The sequence below is a fragment of the Chiloscyllium punctatum genome, chromosome 4, assembly GCF_047496795.1.
Source record: "Chiloscyllium punctatum isolate Juve2018m chromosome 4, sChiPun1.3, whole genome shotgun sequence".
Classification (NCBI taxonomy): domain Eukaryota; kingdom Metazoa; phylum Chordata; class Chondrichthyes; order Orectolobiformes; family Hemiscylliidae; genus Chiloscyllium; species Chiloscyllium punctatum.
This window is the reverse complement of record NC_092742.1, coordinates 18,696,385-18,718,068: the sequence shown is the minus strand read 5'-3', so window position 1 is coordinate 18,718,068 and position 21,684 is coordinate 18,696,385. Positions and strand designations below refer to the sequence as shown.

The 21,684-nt window shown below is 43.3% G+C and overlaps 1 protein-coding gene across 7 annotated transcripts in view; it reads right to left on the bottom strand.

The window, feature by feature from the left end:
* The window catches only part of LOC140476102 (zinc finger protein 410-like), a 44,007-nt gene that overhangs the window by 20,935 nt on the left and 1,388 nt on the right, over positions 1–21,684 (bottom strand). For 4 of the 7 annotated variants that reach the window (XM_072568180.1, XM_072568186.1, XM_072568181.1 and 1 more), the window contains exons 2-6: positions 20,182–20,260; positions 15,389–15,439; positions 7,833–7,968; positions 3,348–3,527; positions 1,136–1,301 (exon numbers count right to left, since the gene is read on the bottom strand). In XM_072568180.1, the coding sequence (XP_072424281.1) occupies positions 1,136–1,301; positions 3,348–3,527; positions 7,833–7,968; positions 15,389–15,421 (515 nt within the window). In that variant the 5' untranslated portion in view covers positions 15,422–15,439; positions 20,182–20,260. Of the gene's footprint in view, positions 1–1,135; positions 1,302–3,347; positions 3,528–7,832; positions 7,969–15,388; positions 15,440–17,873; positions 18,016–20,181; positions 20,261–21,479; positions 21,550–21,684 lie in introns of those variants that run through there. The other 3 variants (XM_072568184.1, XM_072568182.1, XM_072568185.1) reach the window with 3 other exon arrangements.

Here is a 21,684-nt window from a genome sequence, read left to right as displayed (position 1 = left end):
TGGCAGATGCAGTTTCATTTTGGATAAATTGCAACATTTAAAAGGCATTTGGATGGGGGTATATGAATAGGAAGGGTTTGGAAGGATATGGGCCAGGTGCTAGCAGATGGGACTAGATTGGGTTGGGATATCTAGTCGGCATGGATAGGTTAGACCGAAGGGTCTGTTTCCATGCTGTATATCTCTATGACTCTAAATGTGAGGTATTGCATTTTGGTAAAACAAACAAGGGCAGGACTTCTACAATTAATGGTAAGACCGACCCTCTGTAGTGTTGTAGGACAGAGATACCAAGCGGTTCAGGTGCATAATTCTTTAAAATTTGCTTCACAGGTAGATAGGGTGATAAAGAAGGCATTTAGCAAGTTTGCCTTCATTGCTCAGACCATTGAGTATAAGAGTTGGGGTATCATGTTGAGGTTATACAGGATATTGCTGAGGCCTCTTCTGAAGTACTGCATGCAGTTTTGGTCACCTGTTACAGGAAGGATAATATTAAGCTGGAGAGAGTCCAGAAAGGATTTACCAGGATTCGTCAGGAATGGAAGGGCTGAGATATCAACTGGAAAGACTGGGACTTTTTTTTTACTGGAGTGTAGATGGTTGAGGGGTGACCTTATTGAGATTTATAAAATCATGAAGGATACAGACAAGATGAAATATAAAGGGTCTTTTCTTTACAGTGACGGAGTTTTAAAGGGGGGGAATATTTTTAAGGTGAGGGGAGAAAGCTCTAAAAAGGACATGAGTGGCAACTTTTTTTATTTTTTTTACACACACAGGGTGTTTTTTGTGTGAAATCAATTGCCAGAGGAAGTGGTGGACGCTACAATGTTCAAAAAACATTCGAATAGCTTCATAAATAGGGAAGGTTTGGAGGGATATGGGCCAAGCGCAGGCAGGTGACACTAGTTTAGTTCAGGAAAATGGTCAGTGTGGACGATTTGGACAAAAGGATTCGTTTACATGCCGTATAACTTAGTTTGAAAATTTCTGTGTCACAGTTTGGTTTTGCATTTGCATCTTTAGATCTGCCTCACTACCAAGCAATCCCGAAAATGAAAAACTTTGCGCCCCACTGCCAATCAAATACAGAGTGCAGGCATGTAGTTATGAAATATGGTTTTGAACTCACTTGTGTGTTTTCAGGTGATATTTCAGGTGCGCATGCCAGAGGAAGGTCCTGCTACATCCGCCATAACAGCACTTCAGGGTCTTCTCACTTCGTGGAGCGATGTGCTGCAGCTCAGGAGTTAAATCTTCCTTACAGCTGGATGCTTTACTGTCGTTGGTGGGCTCTGCTGAAAGCAAAAATCACACAGCACAATGGCAGCTGAGAAAAATCGGTGCTCAGGCAGCAAGCAGATTTCAAGTGGCCACTACCTGTCGGAAATACAATTTCTGCTTCTTCTTCTATTGCAGTTGTGTCAGCACAAATTAACAACACAGGATGCCATCTACCAACATTTATGTGGATGGCACTGGTTAAGCGCAGCAGGTCAGGCAGCATCCAAGGAGCAGGAGAATCGACGTTTCGGGCATGAACCCTTCTTCAGGAAGGCTCATGCCCGAAACGTTGATTCTCCTGCTCCTTGGACGCTGCCTGACCTGCTGCGCTTTTCCAGCAACACATTTTCAGCTCTGAACTCCAGCACCTGCAGTCCTCACTTTCTCCATGGCACTGGTTAAACCAGACATGTCTAAATAGTCTTGGTAATACGAGTATATGGACAGAAAACAGTCTAGAGGTGGGCCTTAAAGATGTCAAGTAATTAGATTAGCTTCCCCTACAGTATGGGAACAGCCCTTCGACCCAACAAGTCCACACCGATCCTCCGAAGAGCAACCCACCCAGACTCCTGACTAAGGCACCTAACACTAAGGGCAATTTAGCATGGCCAATTCACCTGACCTGCACATCTTTGGACTGTGGGAGGAAACCGGAGCACCCAGAGGAAACTCATGCAGATACGGGAGAATGTACAAACTCCACACAGACAGTTGCCTGAGGTGGGAATCGAAGCCGGGCCCCTGGCTCTGTGAGGCAGCAGTGCTAATCACTGAGCCACTGTGCTGCCCATTAACTTAATTCAACGTAGAATCTCTACAATGCAGAATGAGGCCATACAGCCCAAATCTGCACCAACCCTCCAAAGAGCATCCCATCCTTGTAACTGTGCATAGTATTTTTACCACAGCTAGCCTGCACATCCCTGGACAATTGAGCATGGCCATTCCACCCAACGTGCATGTCTTTGAACTGAGAGGAAACCAGAGCACCTGGTGAAAATCCACACAAACGGGGAGGGGGAGAACATGCAATGCCCACATGGGCAGTTTCCCAAGGCTGGAATCGAACCTGTGTCCCTGGCACTGTGAGGAAGTATTGCTAACCACTGAGCCACCGTGCCTCATCATGGTTAGTAATGGGATGTGATTATTTACTCCGGCATCTGGATCGTCCTTGGGAGGAACAAGTGTTGCTACACTTCTTCAAAACAAATGGTCCTTGGGGTTTGTGTGGTACCCATTTCTGTTTATTTTCACCTGTCCAGTCCATACAATGGAACATCGCCAATCTACTTCTCGCCCTCCTTTGCAGGAGTGGTTCCTATTCCAAATCTTTGAAGAAGGGAAGATCAGGGAATGTCACAACAATTTCAGAGGTGGCAAAAGTGGGACAGAGGTGCAAATTCTTCCCTTTTGCTTTCCATACTATTTTTGGGCAGAAGGCGGTGTGGGGGGGGTGGGGGGGGGAGAATTCAGAAGAATCAGAGAAGAGAAACAAAGATAAAATAAAACTGGTCTCAAAACGTTAACTCTGTTTTCTCTCCACAGATGCTGCCAGACCTGCTGAGTTTCTCCAGCAATTTTTTGTTCCCGTGCATTTAAGAGAAACAAAAGTCGTGCCACTGAAAAATAAAATCAAGGTGATCCTCCCAAAAGTACGAAAGGTGGGGGGGGGGGGGAGGGCGCGGGAGGAGGTGAGCCCACTGACAGTGAGCAACCAAGGGGCAAGCCACAGTAGCGATATCCTCCCGGCTCCAGACACCAAGGGCTGCCTGTCCCCTTCAGAGAGGATACTTGGGAGTAACGCACAACTGCAGCCGGTCGGCATCTTCAGGATAAAGAGGAGGTGAAAAGATCAGAGTGATGGCAGAAACAGGAGCCGAACAAGAGAGGACAGGATGTTAGAAATGAAACTTTTTGTTTTGCTCATGATGCAATTTGAAAATGCAAGCATGGTGCTCACAAGATACAATTCTTGGGCGGCCAGTTGCACCGCAGGAAGCGTTTAAGAACTTGCATACATTGAAAAACAAAAAAGGACAGAAAGCTGTCAGTACCTTTGGAATCCTTCACCAGTTCCGCTCTGGTCGCAGCCACAAGACTGTCATGGGCTAATTCCTGTACACGGAGGTACCATGGAGTACTCCCATCCACGCTTTCATTGGCAGTAGTCACACTTCTGGCATCAGGTCCCTCAGCTTGAATTGGCAGCCCAGGGTCAGAGGCAGAGGGTTCACCTGGAAAACCACATGCTCCATTTATATAGTGCCCTTCAAAAGCCTCGGGACTTTGCAAAGCACCCCAAGGTCAATTAAGTACTCGACAGTATCGGAATCAAAGAGGAAATACACTATTCTATAAAAAGAATAAAAGAATTACACAAGTTGAGGATAGGCCAATGCCCTGCTTTATGAAAACTAAAAGAACAGTGAATCTGTAAATCAGAAACAAAAACAAAAATAGAGGTTTCTGGAAAAGCTCAGGAGGTCTGGCAGCAGAGGAAGGATCACCAGACCAAAAATGTTAACTTTGATTCCCCTTCACAGATGCTGCCAGAACCACTCAGCTTTTCCAGGAACCTCTGTTCTTATCCCTGCTTTAAGAAACTCAAATAGTGTAAAGATGATTGAGAACTTAAATTCTCTAAAGAAAACAATACGCTCTCTATGGATTTTCTTGCAAAATGCAGACAGCAGAACTTTCCAATCAACCTATTTAGAGACGCTAATACTCACCACTGGAACAGGTGGGACTTGAACCTGGGTCCCTGACTTAGAGATAAGCACACTACCACTGTACCATAAGAGCCTTTAAAGCAGACCTATCAGGATATTTCCTAATTAATCTATTCAGAGATAGTACTACACACCACTGGAGGTGAGACTTGAACCCAGGCTCCTGTCTCAAGGTAGGGACATGACCAGACCTTAACCCTATTGCAGCCTTGTTTCTTTGTGATGTTGATGGTGGGATAAATACCAGCCAGTAAAATGTGGTGAATTCCCCAATACCTTCTGCAAAACAGCATCTGCAAGACAGCGACAGTTCCTCAGTTTGACAACTCCATCTAAGTGGGAGCCCAATCAGCTGGATTTTGTGTTTGAATCTGAGGTGCCATAAAAGGGGTCAAATGGGAACACTATATGGGAGCAGAGTTGGTTCTTGACAGACCAGTACTCCATGCCAATACCTGATACAGGTCATTAATTTCTCCCATTTGTAATTGTGTGCAAGGCCAGGGAGGAGCAAGTATTGGAAACACAAAAGTAGCTCAGGATCCCACTCCTGATGGTGGTCCAGCAAACCCCGACTTCCTGTCCCCCAATTACCAGCATCAGTACAAAGTCTGTTTTTTGAGCATCATGCAACCAACAGTTAACCAGCCTGCCCAGGATCATTGTCAAGGTTTACAAGGTTAGGATATAGCAGAAGGCTGAAGCACCCAGTAACAATCAACATCCTTTAAAAAAAAGAGAAAGATCACTGTGGGGGTGGGTGCAGTTGAACATTACAATATTTTCTCAATTCAAAAAAAATTGGCACTTTACTAATTGCCTGACTGCCTGTTTACATGTCCCCAACATCTCAAGCATTTGATGATTAAAAGGGAAGATATAATGAATATCTGTTTCAAAGTAAAATCATTTCCAGGCCAGCTGCATGTGTTTGTTGTGATCTTATTATGCAAGTGAGTTTAGAAACTACACAGTGACCAACTGAAACAATCAGACCTTTATATTAACAAAGAGCAGAGCCAGACTTCACACCCTGCCAATGAAGCAGGCTAAGAATAAACTGATTGTGATTGGAGACACAGAGTGCTAAACACAGAGGGGGTTAGATAGCAAGGCACATGTTTGTGGCACAAATACTGCAGATCCTTTCCAACACCATTGTGTCCTTCCATTCCTTTATCCTTCATTTGTTTATCCAGCTTCCCTGGAACATGTCCAATACTGTTCACCTCAACTACCCTTGTGGCAGCGAGTTCCATGTTTCAATTATCGTTTGGGTAAAGAGGCTCCCATTCAATGGCCTATTGGATTTATTACAGACTACCTAACATTTGTGGCCCCAAAGCATGGCCTTCACTGCAAGGGGAACCATCTTTCCATCAATCCTTTGATACCCTTGAGGCTTTTTGTCACATTTCAGTCTTATTTCTAAGAGTTCCAGCCTGCTTAATCTTTTCCGAAGGTAACGGTCTCTCACTTCTGGTATCATTTTTGCATTTATTCTAACAACAGAGGACAGGTTGTTCAGAGTACCCCAAGTATGCTCTAAACAGAGCTCAATGTGTTTTCTGCTTCCCTCCAGGAAGGAAACAGTTTTTAGTTTACATTTTTAAAATAAAGCTTATTAACCCAACTAGGTAAAAACAAGGACTGCAGGTGCTGACTACAAATACTGATTTGTTAGTCTGTAATCCTAGATCCATTACACCTTGATGCTGACTTTTCAAGATCCATATGATCTTATTCACCCAGCAAAGTTTAACCCTTGTACTTGCCTATATTTAAATTCATTTGCTAATAACAAGAACATTCCATAATGTAATGCTTTCCTGTATTTTGTCACAGTCACACAGAGGTAGTGGCAATGTCACTGGACGAGTAATTCAGAACCCCAGGCTAGTGTTCTGGGAAAATGAGTTAGAATCCCACAATAAAAGGCGAAGTTACCGTAATCCTACCGAATCACATGGCTGCTCTGTAGTTAGAGATAGATGCTTGATAATGGTTTAATCGGAGGGTCACCATGCCTCAGGCAAGAGGAGAGATTGAGGAGAGCCATTTATGGTAACCTCAGCTGGTGCGGGAACTAAATTCATGCTGCATCACAGGCAACTGAGCTAACCGACCCCAAAATCCCACAACAGCAGGTGCTGGAATATAAATTTAATACAAATCTGGAATTAAAAGCTAGTCTAATGGCGACCACATATCTTAGCTAATTGTCAGTAAAACCCACCTGATTCACTAACTTACTTTACGGAAGGGAATCTGCTGTCCTTACCTGGTCTGGCCGACATGTGACTCCAGAACCACAGTTATGGAACCGACATTTGAAATAACCCGACAAGCCACTCAGCTCATAGACATTTTTGGATGTGCAATAAGTGCTAGGCCAGCCAGCAAGGCTTACATCCCACAAATGGGGAAAAAAAGATGCAGCTCCACATTGCCTGCAAACTTTAAAATTGCACTTCTCATTCTTTGGTCCCTGTAAAATACAGTTTCCTACTTGTAATCAGTTTCAGTAACTACTTTAGCCATTAACGCCCTCTCACTTTGTTGTTTCAGCCAGCCCACCATCTGCTCTGTGGCTTGTCCCAGCTCCTCACATTTTGAATGAGTCACCGTGGTGTCTTGTCGCTCAATTTCTTTTGCTGTTATCGACCCCGAAACACTTTGCAGTTCTTCTCAATTAGGAACTTAAAAAAAAGTATGTTTTTTTTTAAAAAACACTACCTTAAGGTAAACATTTGGGTACCTTTAACAACTCCCACTATAAGTGCACACATCAGAAAAGATAAAAGCTCTTGGCCCCTAAATATGCTGCTCCATGCTCTTTTTGATCTTACACTTGAACAGTAGCGATTGCGAAGCTTCCAACGGCAGAATCCAAATCAATGATCCCTGTCACAATAAGTCAGCCTAACTGCAACTCAACAGTGAGATTAGGGGGGAGATGGCTGGATGTAGAGAGCTTCATCACCGAGATTCAAATGGTGTCGAACAGAGATTAAACATTCAACTTCCAATCGTCTTTACATTTCTTTCAAGCCTCAGACCACATAGCTTTCCCCTCGTGTCACTTTTTCCCCTTGATCACTGCTTCATTCACTTGTTAATCGTCTCCTTTACATTTCTACCTTATAATTTCCCACAAACTGACCTTATTGTTCAGAGACCACAGGAGAAAATGTAAGAGGAGGGATGCTTGGCACTTTGTTGGTTTGGAACTTAGCAAACAATGGCTCAAATCCAACAGCACACCTCAAAAATGAAACGCAAACCCATTGCCCATCACTGTAACAAGGAAAGTTTCATGGAAAAATATTTAAATCCGCCCTGCAAAATTATGGAGTCTCTCACATTCCCACTTTGCAGAGGTTTGTGAAGTAACTTCTTTTCCTTTTAATAAGCTCATCAGTTCAGAAGAAGAGTCAAAACAGAAGTTACTGGAAAAGTTCAGCAGGTCTGGCAACATCTGTGAAGAGAAAGCAAAGTTAACGTTTCCGGTCTGATGACCCATCCCTAGAACTCGAAGGGTCACTGGACCCGAAATGTTAACTTTGGTTTCTCTTCACAGATGTTGCCAGACCTGCTGAGCTTTTCTAGCAACTTGTTTTTGGTTCCAATTTAGTGTCCGCAGTTCTTCAGAAGAAGAGTCAAACTGGACTCAAAACGTTAATGGTTTCTCTCTCTCCTCAGATGCTACCAGACCTGCTGAGTTTCTCCATCACTTTCTGCTTTTATTTTAGATTTTCAGTATTCACAGGAGTTTGCTTTTATTGCAGAGGTTTCTGTTGCACTTACCAGAGACTGGAGCTTGGTTGTCTAATGTGTCATCACTGCCTTTGCTTGGAGGCAGACATTGGCCAGCACTCTGTTCTGGCTCCTCAAACCCTTTTCCCAATGGTATGAAAGTATTCTGGACAAACTGTACCAGCAACTGTAAATAAAGCAGGTCAGAACATCAGCAGTTAAATCTAAACATATGATAGTGCTATGATACCTGGTGGTAAAACAACAATACAGGACAGACAAGAGAGAGTAAACGATTCCAAGGTTACATTAAATCATGAATGTCATAACCATGAGAATATCTGAAGCAACACCTTATTTACTGTCAAAGTCCATTTAGGACTCATTTAACAACGGAATCACCAGTGTCCCCTTGAGGCTCAGAAGGTTGAGAATTCACATGGCACTCTCTCTCAAGTTACAAAGTGGAAGAGCAGTGGTTCACTTCAGAGAGAGACAACAGGAGTACGGAGGGTGTAAGGATTTCTTCTGTACACTTCATAGGAGTTGACGACAGCTGGGAATTATGGAGACGTCAACTCTGCTTTAAGCAAAGCCGATCTTAATGCTGCAAGTGAGCAACTGAGAGGAGTTTGAGGTAAGGAAGGGGAAGTTACAAGTACAGTCTCAGGCTTGACAAGAAATCCACGAATATTGGGTAGTGGAGTTAGTTAACCACAAAAAAAAAACAAAGGACTGCAGATGCTGGAAGATCAGAAACAAAATCAGAAATTGCAAGAAAAACTCAGCAGATCTGGCAGCATCTGTGGGGAGAAAGCAGGGTTAACGTTTTGGGTCTTCAGAACCGCAGTTAACCTCACAGTTCACCACGGAGTAGGTCTAACAATATGAGTACTAATTGCTTGTCTTCAGCAAAAAAAAAACCCTTGTACTCATATAGCGTTTTTAACACAGCAAATCCCACCTCACCAGAGGCACTAGTCAAAATTCCTGAACAGTCCCAGAGCAGGAGGATTCAACTGAGGACCATGGCTATAATAACACTTGTTATACTGAGCCCAAATCTGACAAAGAATGATTAGACTGGTATTGTGCATGGTGTTTGAAGTTGTCACAGTGGCAGTACTTTTGTCTTGGAGTCAGGAGGTCATGGGGAGGTCATGGGGCAGGTGGGGGGGGGGGGGAGGGGAGGAAGGGGCAACTCATTGTATAAATAATCTCAGGTGACACTTCAGTGGAATACTCGGAGTGCTGCACTGCTAGAGGCACCATCTTTTGGAACACACTTCAAATCAAGACCCAGTGTGGCTTTTGATGGATGTCAAAGTCAGCAAGGCTTTCTCCAATAAAGAGCTTTTAGCAGATTCCTAAACAATATTTATTCCTTGATCAAAATCACTAAAATACATTAACGAGCAAAACTAGAGCCCTTGGGAACCTGGGGGGGAAGCTCTCTGCTGGTTGGAGTCATAGCTGGCACATAGGAAAATGATTGCTGGAGTTACCTCAGCTCCAGGACATCTCTGCAGGAATTCCTCAGGGTAGTGTACTCGGCCTAACCATTTTCACCTTCCCTCCATCAGTAGTGGGAATATTTGCTGATGATTGCACAGAGTTCAGCACTATTCACAACTCCTCAGATAATGAAAAGTCCATGTACAAATGCAGCAAGACCTCGACAATATCAAGATTTAGGCTGACAAGTGGCATGTGATATTTGTGCCACCTGAATGCCAGTGGCAACAAACACCTCCAACAAGAGAATCAAACCAGCATCCCTTATTACTCAATGACATTACTATTGCTGAATCCCCTACTATCAACATCTTTAGGTTTACTACTTACCAGAAACTGAACTAGATTAGCCACATAAATATTGTGGCTACAAGAGCAGGTCAGAGGCTAGAAATCTTGCATCAAGTCAGCCATCGCCTGACTCCCCAGAACCTGCTCATGGTCTACAAGGTTCAAGTCAGGGGTTTATTGAAGTACTTCCCACTTGCCTGGATGAACGCAGTTCCATCAACGCTCAAGAAACTTGATACTTTCAGGAGAAAAAAACTCACTTGATGAGCACCACATTAACAACGATTCACTCCTTCGCTTTGCAGCGCTCAGTAAAAGTGTCTACCATCTTCAACACTGGGTAGTGCTGGCATTCAGGTACATAATTCTTTGAAATTGTGGTTGAGGCAACAGCAGCATGTTTGCCTTCATTGCTCAGACCTTTGAGTATAGGAGTTGGGACATCCAGTTGAGATTGTACAGGATATTGGTGAGGCTTCTTCTAGAGTACTGTGCACAGTTCTGGCTGCTCTGTTATAGGAAGGTTATTATTAAACTGGAGAGGGTTCAGAAACAAGTTAACAGGATGTTACCAGGACTGAAGAATTTGAGTTATAAAAAAATAGACTGGGACTTTTTTCTCGAGTGGAGGAGGTTGAGGGGTGATGTTATAGAGGTTATTAAATCATGAGGGGCATAGACAAGGTGAATAGCAATGGTCTTCTGCCTGAAAGGTGGGGGAGTTCAAAACAAGGGGACATATTTTTAAGGTGAGCAGAGAAAGATTTAAAAAGGATGTGAGGGGCAACATTTTTTTTTTAAAAAAACAGTGTGGTTTGCATGTGGAATGAATTGCCAGAGATTAAATTAGATTCCCTACAGTGTAAAAAAGACCATTTGGCCCAACAAGTCCACACCGACTCTCTGAAGAGTAACCCACCCAGACCCATCTCCCTCTGACTAATGCACCTAACACTATAGACAATCTATGGCCAAATCCACCTGAACTGCACATCTTTGGATTGTGGGAGGAAACCCACAGACATGGGGACAATATGACTCTATGTGGAGTTCGCACAGAGATGTACAACATAGAAACAGACCCTTCGGTTCAACCCGTCCATGCTGACCAGATATCCCAACCCAATCTAGTCCCACCTGCTAGCACCTGGCCCAATTCCCTCCAAACCCTTCCTATTCATATACCCATCCAAATGCCTCATAAATGTTGCAATTGTACCAGCCTCCTTGTACCAACTTCCTCTGGCAGCTCATTTCATACCCATACCACCCTCTGTGTGAAAGCGTTGCCCCTTAGGTCGCTTTTATATCTTTCCCCTCTCACCCCAACTTCAGGGAAAAGACTTTGCATATTTACCCTATCCATGCCCCTCAGAATTTTGTAGACCTCTATAAGGTCACCCCTCAGCCTCCGACGCTCCAGAGAACACAGCCCCAACCTGTTCAGCCTCTCCCTATAGCTCAAATCCTCCAACCCTGGCAACATCCTTGTAAATCTTTTCTCAACCCTTTCACGTTTCACAACATCTTTCCGATAGGAAGGAGACCAGAACTGCATGCAATATTCCAACAGTGGCCTAATCAATGTCCTGTACAGCCACAACATGACTTCCCAACTCCTGTACTCAATACTCTGACCAATAAAGGAAAGCGCACCAAATGCCTTCTTCACTATCCTACCTACCTGCGACTCCACTTTCAAGGAGCTTTGAACCTGCTCTCCAAGGTCTCTTTGTTTGGCAACACTCCCTAGGACCTTACCATTAAGTGTACAAGTCCTGCTAAGATTTGCTTTCCCAAAATGCAGCACCTCGCATTTATCTGAATTGAACTCCACCTGCCACTTCTCAGCCCATTGGTCCATCTGGTCAAGATCCTGTTGTAATCTGATCCTGCTGTCCACTACACCACCAATTTTGGTGTAATCTGCACTTACTATCTGTATCTCTTATGCTCACATCCAAATCATTTATGTAAATGACAAAAAGTAGAAGACCCAGTATCGATCCTTGTGGCACTCCACTGGTCACAGGCATAGACGCCAGAGGCTGGAATCAAACCCGTGTCCCTGGCACTATGAAGCTGCAGTGCTAACCACTGAGCTATCAGAGGAAGTAGTGGATGTAGGTAAAGATACAACATTTAAAAGACATTTGAATAAGTTCATGAATAGGAAAGGTTGGAGAGGTGAAACCAAAAAAGAAGATGCTAGAAAATCTCAGGAGGTCTGGCAGCATCTGTAAGGAGAGAAAAGAGCTGACGTTTCGAGTCTAACTGACCCTTTGTCAAAGCTTTGAATCTCAGAACTGCTGAGATTTGCCAGCATTTTCTTTTTTGGTTTCAGATTCCAGCATCTGCAGTAATTTGCTTTTATTATTTTATAAGGTTGGAGAGGTATTGGCCAAATGCAGATCGATGGGATTAGTTTAGTTTGGGAACACGGTTGGGGTGTGGGTCTGTTTCCATGCCATATAACTCAAGCTGTACAAACTCACCAAGATTCTTTAGACAACCCCTCCCAAACCCACAACCACTGCCAGCTGGAAGGATAAGGGCAGACAACACTTTAGAACATCAACAAGTCCGAACCACTCATCATCCTGAATGAGAAATGTATTACTGTTCCATCACAGTCACTTTGGTCAAAATCCTGGAATGCCCTCTCTAACATAAAAACACATGAACTACGCACAAGATTAGGCCATTCAGCCCCTTGAGCCTGCTCCACAATTCAATATGATCAAGACAGATCTAATTGTAATTCAAATCTACCTTCCAATTTGCATATTCAATAATGTTTCAACTAATTGCTGGTTCCATCAAGAGTGCCAAAGACTCACGAACCAGAAACATATTAAGTACACCTCATCTGTGTTTAAGAATCTGGGATTGACATTCAAAACAATGATCCCTAGTTCTACATTCTCCCGTATCCTTTTCCCATCTACCCTGTCAAGACCATTCAGAAATATATATATTTGAATTAAGTCACTTCTTACTCTCCAGCCGATATAAACCTAACCTGTCCTCATTACACTACAAGTCCATTTTATGAATTCATTCTCTTAACTGCCTCCAAAGCATTTGTTTCCTTCCTTAAATACGATGACTAATACAGCACTCAGTCCTCCAGATGCGGTCCCACTCATGTCTTATATAACTGAAGCATATCCTCCATACTTGTGTATTCAATTCCCCTTGCAATAAATGATAACATTCTATTAGCTTTCAAAATTACTTTATATTAGCCTTCAGTGATCTATGCCTAAAGACACACAGATCCCTCGAGATCTCAGGAGTATATAATCTACTTACATCACCTGGACTGCAGCAGTTCAAAAAAAAAAGCTCACCATTACAGAGTCAAAGGCAACTAGAGACAGGCCATAAATGCTGGCCAGCCAATGACAGCCACATCGCATGAGTAAACGAAAAAAAATTCTTGCCTTTTACATAATGTTGTTTTATCCTTCCTGCCAAAATAGACAATTTGAATCTTCCCCCAGTTGCCGCATCTTTGCCCCCACTCACTTAATCAATCTATCTTCTCATACTCTCTTCACAGCCTAATTTCTTTCCAATCTTTGTGTCATCAGCAAACTTAGCAACAATAGATTCCATTTTGTCACCCAGATCATTGACATGAATTGTAAACAGTTGCAGTCACAGCACAAATCCCTCTCGCAGACCAATCAATATACCCTGCCAACCTGAAAAAGATCCCTCCATGCCTATTCTCTGCTTCATGCTAGCCAGCCAAAAGCTCTATCTCTATCAATGCGTCACTCCCAAGATGGTAAACTTATATTTTTAATAATAACCTTTGATGTGAAACCTTATCAAATGCCTTCTGGAAATTATGTACAGTACTTCCGCCAGTTCCCCTTTATCCACAGTGCATATTACTTTCCAAAAGCACACCAACAGAGAGCTTTTCACAAAAATTATGTTGGTTCTGATTACCTTAACTTATCCATGTGCCCTGCTTTAACTCTTTATTAATAACCCCTTTATTAATAACCTCTTCCATTTTCCTTATGAGAGGTATTAAGGTAACTTTTTCTAAAATTAATTCATTGTGAGGGTATTGCAGGTTGGGCCAACATTTATTGCCAATCCCTAAATACCCTGAGGGCAGTTAAGACATATACAGCATGGAAACAGACCCTTCGGTCCAACTCGTCCATGCCAACCAGATATCCTAACTTAATCTAGTCCCATTTGCCAGCACTTGGCCTATGCCCCTCTAAACCCTTCCTATTCATATACCCATCCAGATGCCTTTTAAATGCTGTAATTGTACCAGCCTCCACCAGTTCCTCAGCAACGCATTCCATACATGCACCACCTTCTGTGTGAAAACGTTGCCCCCTAGGCCCGTTTTATATCTTTCCCGTCTCACCCTAAACCTATGCCCTCTCGTTCTGGACGCCCCGACCACAGGGAAAAGGCCTCGTCTATTTATCCTCATGATTTTATAAACTTATATAAGGTCACCCCGCAGCCTCCAACACTCCAGGGAAAACAGCCTTAGCCTATTCAGCCTCTCCCTATTGCTCAAATCCTCCAACCCTGGCAACATCCTTGTGAATCTTTTCTGAACTTTTTCAAGTTTCACAACATCCTTCCGATAGGAAGGAGACCAGAATTGCACGCAATATTCCAACAGTGTCTAACCAGTGTCCTGTGCAGCTGCAACATGACCTCCCAACTCCTATACTCAATGCTGTGACCATAAAGGAAAACATACCAAATGCCTTCTTCACGAACCTATGTACCTGCGATTCTACTTTCAAGGAGCTATGAACCTGCACTCCAAGGTCTCTTTGTTCAGCAACAGTCCCTCGGACCTTACGAATAAGTGTATAAGTCCTGCTCTGATTTGCTTTCCCAAACTGCATCACCTCGCATTTATCTAAATTAAACTCCATCTGCCTCTCTTCAGCCCATTGACCCACGTGATCACGATCCCATTGTAATCTGAGGTAGCGTTCTTCGCTGTCCACTAACTCTCCAATTTTGGTGTCACCTGCAAACTTACTAACTACGCCTTCCTTCATCACATCCATTTCATTTATATAAATGACAAAAAGCAGTGGACAAAGCACTGATCCTTGTGGCTCTCCACTGGTCACAGGCCTCCAGTCTGAAAAGCAACCCTCCACCACCACCCTCTGTCTTCTACCTTTGAGCTAGTTCTGTATCCAAATGGCGAGTTCTCCCTGTATTCCATGATAATGTCAATCACTAGTCTCTGATTTTCTGCTCTCTGGCTTCCTTTTGATTAAAAGAGTTACTTTCACCATATTCCAATCTAACGGGATCTTAGACACATAAAGAGAGTTTTGGGAACTTAAACCCAATGCATCAACTATCTTACTAACCAATTTGCTACTAAGATCCTAGGATGAAGTTCAACAGGGTCTGGACACTTGTCAGTCCACAGATCTAAAACTTTACCCAGTGATTGCACAGTGGATATACCTATAACAGGCTGCATGCAAAAGGTTTAAAGGTGACAGTTCACCACTAAATTCTCACAGGTAATTCTGGATGGACAATAAATACTGACCCAGCCACCAAAAATCTCCTAAACAAATACACAAAATTGTCTTTTGCTGTTCACAAATCAGCTGCCACTTTTCCTATACTACAACAATTTTCAAAAACACTTCAAATACATAAAACAAAGCTCTTAGGCCACCCTGAAGTTGATAATGCTAAGAGGCTTTCACCAAACAATCCAAGAAATTTAAACTGCAAACCTGAATCAATAAGTTAAGAGAGTTGTTGCAACTCACCTCAGGCTTGGATTCTAGTTCATCTGACAACATAGATTCAATCTCAGATTTCTGTGAAAAGAAGCAGTACACATTGTTGATTTAGAGATTTAACAATAAAACAACCCAGCACCGGCTACGTATCATAGGCAGCTGATGAGCTTAATCCATGGTCTCTGCCAGGTTAGTTGATCTCAGCAGTTGGTGGCTCAGATGCACTTTAACCTCAGTATCATGAGTTAGGGGAAAGGGGGAGGAAGTAGAAGGGAGGTGGAAAAGAAACAAATGAAGAATCCCACTCTTGCTCCCTACCCGGTTGCCCCTGCTATAAGTCTGGGATGAGTGAGAAGATGAGACTGAGATGCTCCTATCTCAAAAGGCAGGAGAAAAATCACCATCAAGGCATACATATGCATAATGACCTCTTGAGAAAGTTAGTGCAGAAGTTAACTGCATCCCATTAAGGGGCAGTGTCAGTTCTGTAATGGCTCAGGGGTACACAACTTTCTGCTCGATTTAAGTAAAAACCCAAAGAACTGCAGATGCTGAAAATCAGAGACAATCTGACAAAGGGTCACTTGACCCGAAATGTTAACTCTGATTTCTCTCCACAGATGCTGCCAGACATGCTGAGCTTTTCCAGCAATTCCTATTTTTGTCTCTGCTCACTTTGCCCAGTATCTCTGAAATGTGCAGCAACAACCTTGGTCAACTATCTTTCTCTTGAGCTCCCCTGGATGCTGCTGGATATTCTTACAGGATTGTAGAACAAATTAGGTGTAGCAGCCCCACTGGAGACTGCTCGGCCATTAAGTAAGATCACAGCTGACCTGATTACCCCAGGTTCCTACCTATCCCAATAAACTTTCATCCATTTCTTTATAACAAAAGCACCCATTACCACTGTCTTAAAAAGATTTAAGAACTCTGAAATTCTGTGGAAAGGTGGTGGAAACAATGGAGAAGGTGGTCATTTGACGCCTACACTGGTTCTTGTACTTAGTGCCAATCTTCTGCCTTTCCCCCCTGTACCTCTAGGTACCATTTCTATCCAAATAATCATGCCAGGCCCTCTTGAATACCTCAATTGAACCTGGCTCCACCACATTTCCAGGCAGTGCATTCCATACCCCCTTAAGGTTTTTTTCTCACATTATCCTTGCTTTGTTTGCACGTCAACCTAAATCCAAGCCCTTTCTTTTACAAGAGTCCAGTTTCTCCCTATGTATTCTGACCAGTAGCCCATGACTTTGAACACCTCAATCAGATTTTGTCTCAGCCTTCTTCTCTCCAGGGACAACAGTCCCAATTTCTTCAATCTATCCTCATCACTGAAGTTCCTCATCCCTGGAACCATTCTAGAAATCGCCACTGCACTCTCGCCAATACATTCACATCTTTCCTGCAGTGTGGCGCCCCTAACTGTGCACAATATTCCACACCGGGTCTAACAAGTGTCATTTACAAGTTCTACAATCACCTGCTTACTCTTGTATTCTATGCCCGTTTTGAGAAAGGGCTCCAAAGAGTCACAACACTCAAAAGAAAATATTTGCCTCACCTTGATTTTAAATGGCCAATGCCCGATTTTTAAATGGTGACACCTAAAGCTGAGTTCTCTCAGAAGCAGAAACATCTTTTGCACAGGCCTGCTGATAAGACCCTTCAGGATTTTACTTGTTTTCATCAATTCATCTCGTTCCCGTCTAACCTCAAGGATGCAAGGTTCTGGATTAGATTGGTGTTGGAAAAGCACAGCAGTTTAGGTAGCACCCGAGGAGCAAGAAAACTGCTGTGCTTTTCTAGCACCACTCTAATGCAGAATCTGGTTTCCAGCATCTGCAGTCGTTGTTTTTAGCTCAAGGATGCAAGCCTACCTTGTCCAACCTCTCCTCCGAAGGCAATCTATCCATGACAGTATCAGTGAGAGTGACCACCGCACAGTCCTTGTGGAGGCAAAGTCCAGCCTTCACATTGAGGACACCCTCCATCATGTGCTGTGGCACTATCATTGTGCTAAATGGGACAGACTTCAAACAGATCTCAACTCAAGAGTGGGCATCCATGATACGCTTTAGGATATCAACAGCAGAATTGTATTCTAGCACAATCTGTAACCTCATGGCTCGGCATATCCGCCATTAAACCACTAACATCAAACAAGGTTCAATGAAAAGTGCAGAAAATGTGTTGCTGGAAAAGTGCAGCAGGTCAGGGCAGCATCCAAGGAGAAGGAGAATCGATGTTTCGGGCATAAGCCCTTCTGCAGTCCTCACTTTCTCCTCAATGAAAAGTGCAGGAATGCATGCCAGGAGTAGCACCAGGCAGACGTGAAGATGAGGTGTCAACCTATTGAAGCTACCAAACAGGACTACTTGCATATCAAACAGCACAAGCAGCAAGTGATAGACAAAGCTAGGTAATCCCACAACCAACAAATCAAAGCTAAGCTCTACAGACTTGCCACATTCAGTCGTAAATAGCAGTGGACAATTAAATAACTCACTGGAGGAGGCGGCTCCACAAATATCCAAATCCTCAATGATGGAAGAGTCCAGCATTTCAGGACAAAAGATAAGACTCAGTATTTGCAGCGATCTTCAGCCAGAAGTACCGAGATAATCCATCTTGGCCTCCACCAATGGTCCCTAGCATTACAGATACCAGTCTTCAGCCAATTTAATTCATTCCGCATGACATCAAGAAACAGTCTGAGACACTGGATATTGCAAAGGCCCTGGCAACATTCCATCATTAACACTGAAGACTTGTGGTCAAGAACTTGCCGCTCCCCTGGCCAAGCTCTTCCAGTACAATGACAACACTCTCATCTACGCGACAGTGTTGAAAATTGCTCAGATATGTCCTGTATACAAAAGAAAACAGGGCAAATCCAACCTAGCTAATTACCGCCCCATCAGTCCACTCTTCATTATCAGTAAAGTGATGGAATGTGTCAACAGCAGTGATAACAAATAGCATCTGCTCAGCGACGCCCAGTTTGGGTTCTGCCAGAGTCACTCAGCTCCTGACCTCATTACAGTCTTGGTTCAATTGCAGACAAAATAGCAAAATTCGAGAGGTGAGGGGAGAGTGACAGCTCTTGACATCATGGACACATTTGATTGAGTGTAACATCAAGAAGCCCTAGTAAAGCTGGAATCAATGGGTATCACGGCAAAAAAGTCTCCACTGGTTGAAGTCATACTTGGTACATTGAAAGATGGTTGTAGTTGTTCGAGGTTAGTCAGCTCAGCACCAGGACATCTCTGCAGGAGTTCCTCAGGATAGTGTCCTAGGCCCAACCATCTTCAGCTGCTTCATCAGTAACCTTCCCTCCATCATAAGGTCAGAAGTGGGGGTTTTCACTGATGATTACACAATGTTCAGCACCATTCACGACTCATCAGATACTGACACAGTCCATATTCAAATGTAACAAGATCTGTACAACATCCAGGGTTGGTTTGACAGTGGCAAGTAACATTTGCACCACACATGCCAGACAATCTAATCACCAGCCCTTGAATTCAATCATGTTACTATCACAGAATACCTCATTACCAACATCTTGGGGGTGACCATTGACCAGAAACTCTAGTGGACTCACCACATAAACATAGTGGTTACAAGAACAGGTCAGAAGCTAGGAATACTGCTGCAGGTATCTCACCTAACTCCCAAAGCTTGTCCACTATCTAAAAGGCACAATCAGGAGTGTGATGGAATATGCCCCACTTGCCTGGGTGGGTGCAGCTCCAACAACACTCAAGACGCTTGACACCATCCAGGACAAAGTAGCCTACTTGACTGGCACCACAGCCACAAGCATCCATTTGGGGGGGGGGGCGGCACATTGGCTCACTGGTTAGCAGTACTGCCTCACAGCATGAGAGACCTGGGTTCATTCCACCCCAGATGACTGTCTATGTGGAGCTTACACATTCATCCCATGTCTATGTGGGGTTCCAGTTTTCTTCCACAGTCCAAAGATGTGGTTAGGTGGATTTGCCATAGGATATGCAGGGTTATGGAGATAGGGTTGGTGGGGGGTGGTCTGGGTGGGATGGTCTTCAGAGGGTCAGTGTCAACTCGATGGGCTGAATGGCCTGTTTCCACACTGAAGGGATTCTATGATTCCCTCCACTACCAATAATTAGTAGCTGCAATGAGTACTAGCTATAAGAAAAACTATAAAGTTCACCAAAATCCTTAGCACATTCCAAACTCTCAATCACTTCCACCTAGAAGGACAAGGCCAGCAGATACATGGGAACACCATCACCTGAAAGATCCTTTCCAAGCCACTCACTACCCAGACTTGTAAATATATCTCCATTCCTTCTCCGTCCTTGACTTCCTTCCCCGAGAGCATTATGGGTCTACCTATATCACGTGGCCTGCAGTGGATCAAGAAGGCAGCTCACCATCACCTTCTCGAGGACAAGTGGAGACGGGCAATAAATGCTGGCCCAGCCAGCAACAGCCATGCCACACAAGTGAATAAATAAAAAATAAACCTTCTCTGAACTACTTCCAACACATTTACATTGCTCCTTAAATAAGATGAGCAACGCTCTATACAGTACTCAACAACTGCACGCAGAGTCCAATGAGACCATCAAGCCTGTGCAATCCTCTAAAAAAAAATCTGAATAATTAGTCTCACTCCCTGCTGCGTCTGCACGGTCCTACAATGTTTTCCTTTCAAAGTATTCACCCCATAATATCAGAGTAATGCAGGGTCCACTGTATGCTATCTAAAATCACATCCTTTTGGATTTGGACACAGTCTTTTCAAAGGCAACCCTTACCTCAATTATATAGGAAGGTGATTTCTTCGGTGAGGCTACTTTGCACTGACACACTTTACTGATCTTCAAGTGCCCTCACCTGAAACAGAAAATTAGAAATCACTAAATAAATAAAACTTAACCAAATTGGAGTTTTAATATGCTTCTCAAGACATGCAATGTTAGCATTAGCACTTGACTCACAGATCAGGGACACACATAGTCCCTGTATACTATCCTAAATAACACAACTTAGCCACTCTGCTTCGTTGCCTCAGCATTTTCACTCAAACTAGCTGACCCAAAACAGTAGCATCAGCCGTGACTCTATTGGTATCAATGACTTAGAAGATTATGGAGTGGGGCTTGAATCCACAGCCTTGACTGCACAATCCAGGCTGACAGGCCCAATGCAATATTGAGGGAACACTGCTGTGCACTCTTTCAGATGAGAGATTAAACCAGGGCAGTCTCTCCTCACAAGTGGATACAAATGATCCCATGGCATTAGCAGAGAAGAGTAGGTGAGTTTTTTGGCCAATATTTACACATCAACAACACCGAAACAGTTGATCTGGTCATTATACAAGCCTGCTTGAGTGATTTTGCATTTGCAAATTGACTGCTGCATTTCCTACATCACAACACTGACTGCACTTCAAAAGTAATTAATTGGCTACAAAACTTGTTAAAAGATGAAATGAGGACATTTGTGCAAATACCCACCTCTCTCGTCCATTTTTAAGAAAAACACCGTCATCACAATAATTTGAAAAGTCCCCAGTTCATTTTCTAATCAATTTACTGACCTCAAAAGAGCAAACAAGTGGAGTACAAGAATATATTAGCATATTGTGAGCTGGTTAATGTTTGGAAGGGGTGGGCCAGCAAGGGCAGTAGATGAGCCATGTGCCACAGTCCTGATCAACGTTCAGCAATCTGTATGGAAATACGAATGAAATACTCCCCACCCGCGTTTTCCAGGTAAATGAGGTTCCTCTGTATGTGGATACTGATGAGGATAGGATTGGGGCTCTATTAAGATGCCTTCAACATCCTCAAGATCAAGCAGTGAGATGACACTATGTCAACAGGACACATTGAAGTAATGGTGAATTGTGGATTCAAACCCCACTCCATAGTCTTGACTGTGCAATCCAGGCTGACATGCCCAATGCAATATGGAGGGAGCACTGAGGGAGATATTGAAGGAGACACCAAAGATCAAAATGAACTGAGGAATAATGGTCCCACCCAAGTGAATGAATGAGAACAAGACTGACAAATGACTTCGAATAAATGGACGCTCTGAAACTTACACTTTCTGAATTTTTTTTTGACATCTTCAAAGAAGAACACGACACCAAAGGTTGTGAGGACTTATCTGACCTGACAAATAAGAATTAATCACACAAAAGAAAAGGCCACATGGACAAACTGGTCTTTTCCTGTTCAACATTTTCATCCTGATGTTCCAGATATAATCAAATATATATATAGCAATTTCAGAAATTTAAATTAACT